The following is a 10,550-nucleotide window of genomic DNA, read 5'->3' as shown; positions in this document are numbered from 1 at the left end:
CTCCCCACGCTCCCCACTGAGCCCCTTCCCGCTGCCTTGGAACCTGCTTTTCCTCCTGGGTAATCCCTCACTACACGTTCCAACCTGTTCCATGTTTACTGGAACATTGGGAGGTATAGGGAGCTTTTTTCACCTCCTTTCTGTAGACTCTAGGAAAGCCTGGTTTGGACCAGGATTGGAGGTTGGAACAGAGGGTGTTTTGTATACTGATTTTAAAGTAGTTTCTAAACTACTTTATTCAGCTATGAAAGCACGGTCTGAATTCCTTAGTTACGATTCTTCCAAACAAATTAAATTCATATGTAATGGCTATTATATTAATACGTATCTAATAATTATGCTTAAAAACAAGCATGTCAAGATCAAAATCACCCCTCCCCCCATAATAACCCTGGTCCTCAGCCTTGCCTATGCAATTGGGATCACCTGAGCAGTTTCCAAAAAAATTTCTCATTTGGGTTCCATGTCCAGTGTTTCTAATTTAGTTGATCTGAGGTATAGCCTGGGCACTTGGGAGTTTTAGATGCTGCCAGGGGATCCAGTGAACAGCTGAAGTTGACAACCACTATATCCAGAGCAGGCTTTCTCAACGTTGGCACTATGGACACTCAACTATAGTGGAATGAATTATTCCAGATCATTCCATTGTAGAATGTTTACCTGCATCTCTAGCCTTTACCTATTAGATGCCAGTTGCACCCTCCCCAGTTGTGACAACCAAAAATGTCTCTAGACTTTGCCAGATGTTGGGGTGGGAGATACAAATTCCTCCATGTTGAGAACCATTGGTCTATAGCCATTACTAGTACCCTGGCTGTGAGAGAAGTCTCTCAAGAAGAAAAAAGAGAAGGGTGGCTTCTATCGCACCCTCTCCAACAGGAAAATATATAAAGATGCCAAGGGGATCTGGCAGAAACCATCCTCTCATAGGAGGAAACCTAACCAGGGTGCCTTTTTATAAAAGAGATTTTCTATTTCTAAGCAAAAAGATAATGTTTCTTGGGGAGCCTAGTAGGGGAAGGTACAGTAAGTCCCCACTTAATGTTGTCAATAGGTTCTGTGACTTGAAGTGAAACGACAAATAATGAAATGAATGTTACCAGAGGCTCACTGATATAAACAAGAGTTAGGTTCCTGTGGCATCTCATCGTTATAATGAAACAGCAAACGAAATGATGATATTTGAGAATAGGGAATTAAGGAAACGATACAGATCTTTCTAGCTGATCTGAAGCACAACAGGAGAAAACTAAATCTTTTTTTAATTAGTGTGAACAGCCTGGCTTGGGTGAAATATTGTCTCCAGCTGACGAGCTGCTGCCAGCAGCGAGGAGAAAGTACATGGGCTTGGATGCTAAATGGATGCAAACCCAGAACGTTGCCTTAGCTCTAGGAAGGCTTTGCTGCAATTCTATGAAGTTGGTAATATCTAATTGAAGGCTAGAAGACAAATAGGTGAGGGTTTGGGTATGTATAAAGGTAGGGTTAGATAGAGCTCATTATGAAAAGGCTGAGTTTGGGAATAAAATATTTTAGTGGTTGTCTTAGTTTGGGTTATTTGGGAGATGAGTCCAGGGAGAGTGGGGAAGTGGGAGGGAAGGAAGCTAATAGGGGGTGATTAGCAGAATTGCCACCATGGACACATGGAGCAACATTAAGTCCTCACTGAACATTTTGGAATTCATCAATTTTGGTCTCTGCTGCAACCTCATTGGTCCAGGACAATGTTGCCTTTTTCCTGCACCATCACAATGGTCACTTCTGGGTGCCCCACACCCCCTTTTCTTTCAGTTTCTTGAACCCACAAGGCCTTCTTTTCTTAGAATGCTCCTCCTCCTGACCCCACTCCAGCCCAACCCTCCTCCTCCAATGACTTGTTCCTTCCTATCCTTTAGGTCTGGCTAAATGTCACTTCTTCATTGAAGACTTTGCTCTCTTAAAGATCTCCCCATCCCAGCTGTTACTCCCAACTCAGTTCCTGTTTGTTTTCTTCTTGGCATGTTTCACAGCTTGTATTTATGTTATTTCATCTGTCTCCCTCTCTAGAACGTAACCTCTGTAAGGGTAAGGGACACGTCTATCTGGTTACACGTCTATCTGCTTGACCAACCATATCCTTCACGTCTATCTGCTTGACCACCATATCCTTCACCCGGTTGCCAGATTGAGCAAATAAAAATACAGCCTTCCCAGTGAAATTTAAATTTCATATAAATCCTGAATAATTTTTTAGTACAAGTATGTCCAAAGCACATATTCAATTACTCAGGGTTTACTTGAAATTCCAATTTAACTGGGCATCTTGTATTTAATCTGGCAACCCTAGTTCCTAGACCCTGACACATGGCTGACTCTCACTACACATCGTTGAACAAAAATCTGGTAGCAGCATATGAACATTGCTACTATGGCAACAAAGTGGGGGAAATGTGCTAAAACTACAGAACTAAATGCCACTTCCCATTCCTTTCTGTTCTGATGTGCCTGTCTCCTCATTCCAGGAGAATCTAATCAACTCAAAGTTCCGGACAGCCCAGTACTCTGGGGGAATGCTGGCCATGGGAAGGGAGCTGTTAGGAGCAGCTTTCCCACACAGCATTGCCTGTTTTGCTGTGGTCTGAGCACAGTGGCCCTTGATCGTCTTCGGCCCAGATCTCCCCAGACTGTGAGCTCACTTCTTCCTTTTCAATCATTCATCCCCAGTGTCTCACTCTGTAGCTGGCACATAGTAAGGACTCAGAGCATGGGTAGCAAATGGGCTGATAGGTGAGTGAATAGTAGGGTGACTAACTGTCCTCCTTGGACCATGACTGAGGGGTTTTCTGGGATGTGGGGCTTTCAGTGTGAAAATCAGGGCTGTTGGAACCCTCAGTGAACGATGCTCACTCTCAGTGGCTGAGCTTCTTGTCCATTATCACTGTACTGGCTGCTATGTGACTAAGATTAGACAGTGGCTGCCCTGGCTGCCCATTTGTTTAAGGACGACACTAGATGCTTAAGCTCTGCTGACCCCCTTTGCTTCCCTATGCTTGAGCTGACTCCTGGGACCTTGGCCTTGGCTTCAGCCTGAACTCCTGGTCCTTACGTTGGCCTGCCCTTCCTTCTGACTTGGTCTTATGGTCTGTGGCAGATTCCCTGGACTCGTGCTTCTGGAATAAAGGGTCTCAGGCTAAGTGCATGTGAAGGGGTCTCAGTCCAATGGCGTGGGCTCCAGTGCTGGCCGCCACAGGTCTGCTTCATCAAGTGCTGATTAGGACCAATTGCCACTTGCACACAACACCAGGAAGTATTTATTGAGTAATTAAGCTCACAGCCACAGAACTTTCTAAATACATTTCTCAGTCACTTGACTATCAACATGTGAGTTCTCATTTTAACCCGCCCCCTCACCCAACACTGCCAGAAGTCAGCAGATTCTAAGGGAAACAAATCCATTCTCAACTAGGCAGCAACGCTCCAGTCTCACTTAGGTCCTGCTGGGCTCCTGGAATTGGGGGTAAAGTGGCTCTTGAGAGGCTCCCAGCACTTGTAGTAGTTGTCATCCAAACAGTGAGAGGTCTTGAGCCCCCACTTGGTGACGGCCATGCTTAGAGAAGACTCAAACATAAATGCCTGTAGGAAATGACGAGAAAGAAGAGATGAGGTGGATAACAAAACACATCTGACTAGATGTCAAGAGGCAAGGGGTGAGTAGGCAGGATCTCTGAATAATAAGTCTTGTATGCTAGCATGGGGTGGAGAGCAGGCCCAGACCCTGGCTTCTGGCTCTGACCCTACCATCATAAGTGGGTGATACCTTACGGAAGGCCTCGAACTTCTCAGTGCCTCCAGTTTCACTCTAAAAAAGTGAAATTGGACACATAAGCCTCACATTGTCCTTGTAGCGTTATGGAGCTAGATTTGCTAGATCCAAGGGCAGCGGTGGGAGAGTCCTAGTAACATTCACCCTCTCGGAGGCTGTCATTGACGGTGGCTATGTCCGTGTGAGGGAGGCCACACTCCCCACTTTGCAGAGGTGGACACTAAGGCTCAGCCCTGGGAAATGACTTGTCTAAAGTGATGGAAGCAGGAAGTGGCAAAGCTGGGATTTGAGCCTTTATTTTTCAGGACTCTGACCAAGAGATGAGTTGGGAAAAAGAAAAGGAGGAAAGAGAGAGTGAGGACAAGAGAAGCAGGAGGCAGGAATGGCTGTAGCTCCTTTAGAAACCCTATCCCAGAAGGGAATGGATAGCGGATGTCCTGTGTGTTCAAGAGGATTTTGTCGGCACAGTAAGAATATGTAAGTGCTCTGTGCACTGTAGACATTCCAGCTTCGCCGATGGCTGAATTTCCTACTCTCTGTGGCTTTTTAAAATAACAAAAACCAAGCAAACAAAATAAGACCCTACAATTCTGATGTGCTCACATTATTAGAAATTTCAAAAATATAGATGGGCAAAAAGGAACTAAAAATTCTCCGTGCCCCACGTCACTGTTTGGTGTCCAATACACATTAACTTCTTTTTGCCTAAAACAATGGAGGTGATTGTCCCTGCCTGACTTCCCGGGACAGGCTTGATGTGAGGACAGGATGAGATCATGTGGCAGTGCCTTACACGGTATAAAGCACTCTTCAGATATAAGGGTTGTTATCAAGGCCATTATTATTGTTGTCTCTTGGCTGACTGCTTCTTAGGAGCCTTGCTGTCTTCCTGGAGTAATAAAACCCCAGCCCCACTGAGCTATGAAGACAGTATTGCATAAAGTTAATTTATTCCAAACTGGAATAAGGATGAGGCATATAGACGGGCCTGGGTCCAAATTATACCATGAGAAATAGTGAAGGAGGCCCAAAGTTAGGTCTAGTTAAGGTGTTGGGCCCTCTCCCACCAGGTAGGCTGGGCTTCCTGGCTACCCAGGCCTCCCAGCTCCTGTGGCCCTCACATAGGAGAGCACGTTCTCATCTGTGCTCCGAGCCCTAGCCATGCTCTCATAAAAGCAGCCCTGTCCCAGGCCTCACTGTTGCAGAACACCGCTCCCTGGTAACACTGACTACCCCAACGCTTATTGAATGGCAACTCTGGGGTAGCCTGTGCACCTCCAGGAGCCTTCAGAGGCAAAAACTTAACAGATATTCTCAGACCATGCCTCACAGAGAAGCAGGGGTGTACAAAAACCCCACAGAGGCCCTTACAAGGGGCAGCAGAGCTGAGGTCAAGCAGAGGAGACTCTTCTCAGCCTCCCCCTGCAGACCAGCTGCACCGACTCGGGCCCCAGGATGGAGACCAAAAGCAAACAGCACTGGACAGCGGGACAGATAAAGCTCCCTGCTTAGGTAGTTTGCAAATTGGCCATGGAGTCAGGCGGGTCTGTGCTATTGATTTCAAAGCCAGGTAGCATTGAAAGCATTTGTTGAAAAAGACAATGCAAATTTGCGTATGATTTAGCATAAAATGACTCCTTGTGGTCCGTAAACTCTACCTCCAAGAATGCAAAAATAAAATAAAATCAAGAACCGCAGCCGTCTGCAATTGTGTTCAGCCTCAATGTTTACAGCCGGACTCAAGAGGAATACAAAGCAGGTTTTAAATCCCATCAGTTTCATCCCATGCCAAAGGAGAGCAAAAGAAAATGAGAACACAGCAGAGAAGTGCTGCGCACAGTCCTGACCCTCCTTGGCTTGAGAACCTGGCTGAAGGTGACATCTGCATCTTCTGCTGCTGGGGCTCTAGAGGAGTACTTCCAAAGCAGGAGGTGATTCTGAGACAAGCACATACACACAGGGATGCATGCAGATAAGGGGAGATCCTTCCCGCAGTATTAAATACACACCCTGACATTTGAACAGTGTTGGACAGTCTTTAAAGTTAAATTATAGCCACCTGCTGGGTTGGATACCATACCCATTCTACAGATGGGGGAAATGAAGCAGAGAAGTTAAGTGACTTACTCAAGGTCACACAGGAACTAAGAGCTAGGATCTGAACCCAGGCCTGGCTCTAAGTCCAAAGTTCTTTCTACCCTCACTACATTGGGAGTCTAGTATACACACAGCGGGTTGCATCCATACGCACATGGGAAAGGCACACAGACACACCCTTTCTGCTCCTGACTCCTCCTCTGTGATTTTGGAGAAATAAAAAAATAGACACTTCTCTCAACAAGACTGGGGGGTCCAGAGGCCACCAGGGCCTGGCATTTAACTTGCTTACCATGGTGCCATCAGCAATCCTCTCAGGTACCAACTTGGCTTTGCTGGCCTTCTCAAAGCACTCGGCATCAGGCCCGTGGGGAGTCATGGTGCTGTGCAGGCTGCCGCCTCCTGGCAGGAACCCACCTTCCTTTGCCTCATAATGACCTTTGATGAGTCCCATGAATTCACTCATGCAGTTCCCTGGGAAGGTGGAAGCAGTATTATTTTTATTATCCAAAGCAGACCCATAAACATTAAGAACCTTCAAACATTATTTCCACAGAATGACAAGAAGATAGAAGAATCTGGTACATTTTATAAGATTAATAAAGAATACAGAGTGACAAAGGAACAAACATAAAACATTCATTAGTGTGGAATTCTTGGTAGGCAGAGCCCTACTCCCTCCTGACCATGTGGATTAGCAGAGATCTTGTATTCCACTGCCTGAAAGTAGACTAGATCTAAAGAAAAGCAGAGCCCAGACCAGAATTCTAATAATAATTAAAATGTACATTGTAATAGAAAGTGAATGTACTCTTTCATTTAGGCTCCCAAGCCTCATATCAAAATTACCTTCTTTTATGATCTGAGTTGCTTCCCATATAACCCCACAGTAACACATATATCACCATATTTCTAGTTCCCAATCTAGAACACTGAAGTGGTGTGTGTGTGCGTGTGTGTGTGCGTGTGTGTGTGTGTGTGTGTGTGTGTGTGTGTATGGAAGGGTGTGGCAATGGAAAGAACTCTGGACTTAGATTTCATTATCAAATTATAACCGGTGTAAAAGGATCTTAGTATTTGTAAAACCCAGTCCATAAATGCTATATTCTAACAAATATTATCTTCTATGTCTGAATCTGATATCATCTTATTCTTTCAATCTTAAAAATGGCCGTTAGATTCATCCTTTTCTATTTCCATTGACATTATCCTCGTAGAATTCTAAAATCTTACAATTGGAAGGGATCCTTACTTCTACTCAATACAGAATAATTTTCTATATCATTCCCGACAGATCGCCTCCTGTGCTAAGCCTGTGAATGGAAGCTCTCTACTCAACAAAGCTACTGAGCTCTAAACTATCTAAGTGCTCTACTCAACAAAGCTTAGAATGTTAAAAACTTCTCTCATATTAAATGGAAATTTGCTTTCACATAAATTAAATACACTGGTCCTAGTTGTGTTTTCTGAAGTCACACAAAAATCACCATATTCCCACTCTTTCAAAAGTAGGTTTCTATTGAAATGCAGCTTTTTATTAGGATGGCAACACATTTAGAGCAAGAATTAAAGAAATATAACACCTGAGTAAATTTAAGTGCCTTTCCATTCATCCACCCACCTACCCATTCATCCATTCATCTGTCCATGTCTTACCCATTCCATCTGTCTATCCACCCATCCAATATATATAATTGGACACTGTGCCAAGTACTGATGGAAATGAATAAGAAATAGCCTGTCTAAAATTACTCACAGTCTGTCCCAAGAGAGTGCTAAGAGTATAAATGATGAACAGAGTAGAGAGATATGACAGTGGCAACCCTTGCACAAACTAACATTTGACATTATAAATGCCCAACCCCTCTTCCTTGCATGTGAAGTGTAACCAAGTGCCAAAATAATTCTGTAATTGACTGAGCAGCCATACCCTCCCTGCCCAGACAACACAATGCTGCTACAGGCCCTACAGAAAAGGTAAGACCCAGGTCATGGCTCCATTTGCTTCTCCATGAAGCGAAAATAGAGGAAAAGATGCGAAAATAGAGGAAAAGACTGTAAGCATAAAGTCTTTATGCTTTTTAAACGCAGGTCTGCTCATGATTTAAATATATTGTCACTCCTCACTCCAGTGTGTGTACTCAGGGTCACCTTCACAGCCCAATTTTAAGAAGAGAGCAAGACGGAATTCAGCTTTGATCTGAATATTAATTTAGGTAGCAATGAGTTTGGTGATGACATTTCTATATCATTTTCTATATTTCAAAGGACAGTGGGAGGTAGACCTTGACTTTCTGAAGAGTGCTGAAACCAGTTGACCAAGGCGCATTAAGATGACCGGATGCAATATTTCTACACAAATAATTCTCCACTTCTCCTATAAAGTCACATCAAAGTAGCAAGATTCTGATTATTACTAAAGCAATGTCTTAAAAATCGCTAGTAAAAAATAATTTCTAACTTGGGGTTCTATGGTTTTTCCAACTAACTTGGGGCAACCATACCTTTTTGGAGATCTATCTATCCAGGGCCCAATTTACTTGAGAGTCTTTAAAGGGGCATTTCACAAGGCTATTTTGTTTCAGGCAATCTGAGCTACAAACCAAAATCCAGGAGTGGGTTGAAGCTGGGGCACAGGTAGCAGACTTGTCTGAGGCAGACTGTCCCTCGCCCTGGGTGGGGAGACAGCCCGAGGCTGCTGTTTCTCAACACGGAACTGCAACCTCCTGCCTCAGAATCTCCTCACTGGCTGGTGCACATGCAGATTGAAGTTCCACCTCAAAACCAACTAGTTAACCTCTCTGGGAGTGGGCCCTGGGAATAAACATTGAACAACTATGGTCCCTGGAGCAGTAGCATCAGCTTCACGTGGGAACTTGTGATCAATGTAAATTGTTGGGTCCCGGACATACCCAAGCAGAAAGACTGAGGGAGAGGCCCAGGAATGTGTGTTTCCATAAGTCCTCTTATAACCTGACTAACACTGAGAACCTGCTCACGTTGAAAACCATTACCTCAGGCACACAGAGCAATCTCAATACAAGAACCACGTGAAATGGGGAGTTATCAAGGACTAGCATGTGAGGTACAGGCTCTAGGCCAGAGCAGCTCTCTCTCCTTGACAACAGGGCCTCTGGGGGATGAATTTTCAGAAGGACAGTTAGGGCCTATTATGGGCTTGACACTCTTCAGAAAGGACATAGTTTATTACAACTTTATTCAAAAGCACCTGGTGTCTTTGCCGTGGTAACCAATTGAATCCTTTTCTCAGGCATAATGGTGTCACCTGAAAATGTGCTAGGATTTGACCATGAAGTGTCCTTCCACTCTGAAGGCCTCTGCAAATGCCTAAATTGCCCAATCAGTGCACCTTTCTATCCTGTTGCCCTGGCATCTTGGGAGCTGGTACTACAGAGAGGAGCCTCATATAGACAGAAGGCCCTGAGGTTAACTAGGGAAAGGGGGTTTGTTTTTAGGAATGTTCCTGCCTTGCCCTAACTGGTTTGCTCAGTGGATAGAGCATCGGCCTGTGGACTGAAGGGTCCCAGGTTCGATTCCAGTCAAGGGCATGTACCTTGGTTGCGAGCACATTCCCAGTACGGGGTGTGCAGGAGACAGCTTTGATGTTTCTAACTCTTTATCCCTCTCCCTTCCTCTCTGTAAAAAACCAATAAAATATATTTTTTAAAAAAGAAAGAAGAATGTTCCTGCCCAGCCCTAGCCAGTTTGGCTCAATGGTTGAAGCGTCAGCCTACAGACTGAAGGGTCTCAGGTTCAATTCCAGTCAAGGGCATATACGTGTACCTCGGTTTCAGGCTCAAACCCTGGCCCTGGTCTGGGCACGTGTGGGAAGTAACCAATCAATGTGTTTTTCTCACATCGATGTTTCTCTCTCTCTGTATCTTCCCCTCCCTTCCACGCTCTATAAAAATCCATGGAAAAAATATCCTCAGGTGAGGATTAACAAAAACAACAACAATAACAACAAAAGAACGTTCCTGCTCAGAATTTTTCCAGAATTCTATGTACAAATTGCAATCTCCAGGAAGTGGAATTGTACATTGACCTTTAGGTTGAATTTACAGCTAGCTACTGCACAATTAAAAATGCCAGCCTCATTAAGTACAGCCATGAAGTACTTGGTGATACATTCACTTACTGAGTAAATATCTATTACATACATATCATGTACCAGTCCTGTGCCAGGCACATCGGTTAGTGGTCATGAGCATCTGCTCTGGCTCAGATAGCCTGCAATTCAATCCTGACTTTACCACTTGACGAGCTGTGAGGCCTTGAGCAAGTACCTAATCCTTCTCATCTCAGTTCCATCTTCTGAAGACAAAGGGGATAATGATGCTACCTATCTCTGACAACTGTTATGCTTTTACAGAACTAATAACAGAGCCATAGAACAAGGCCAATAATGTTAGCTGTTAGTAATAAGGATATTAATAAAATAAAAATGAAAGATTTCATAACTTCTCCTTTAGGCAACAAATGCTTTGCAGAAACTGCTTCCAGAATAGGGTCCCTCCCCTAGTGTGGACTGTAGTCTGCTCTACCTGGCCAAAATAATTCGAGAAGGCACATTTTACTGGTTCTTGCACCAGACTTAGGTAATGAGGTTTCTCAAAACAACAAATCCCCC

General features: G+C 44.3%; 1 protein-coding gene across 1 annotated transcript in view; it reads right to left on the bottom strand.

Moving 5' to 3' along the window:
- Window positions 1–3,462: 3,462 nt before the first annotated feature.
- HGD (homogentisate 1,2-dioxygenase) overlaps window positions 3,463–10,550 on the bottom strand; it is a gene marked incomplete at its 3' end in the record, with an annotated part of 41,595 nt that continues 34,507 nt past the window's right edge. Inside the window, exons 13-14 of the mRNA XM_079767443.1 lie at window positions 6,192–6,373; window positions 3,463–3,612 (exon numbers count right to left, since the gene is read on the bottom strand). Of these exons, the coding sequence (XP_079623569.1) occupies window positions 3,463–3,612; window positions 6,192–6,373 (332 nt within the window). The remainder of the gene's footprint in view (window positions 3,613–6,191; window positions 6,374–10,550) is intronic.

The sequence above is a fragment of the Cnephaeus nilssonii genome, assembly GCF_951640355.1.
Source record: "Cnephaeus nilssonii genome assembly, chromosome: 3".
NCBI classification, from domain to species: domain Eukaryota; kingdom Metazoa; phylum Chordata; class Mammalia; order Chiroptera; family Vespertilionidae; genus Cnephaeus; species Cnephaeus nilssonii.
This window is presented reverse-complemented; position numbering and strand designations above follow the sequence as displayed.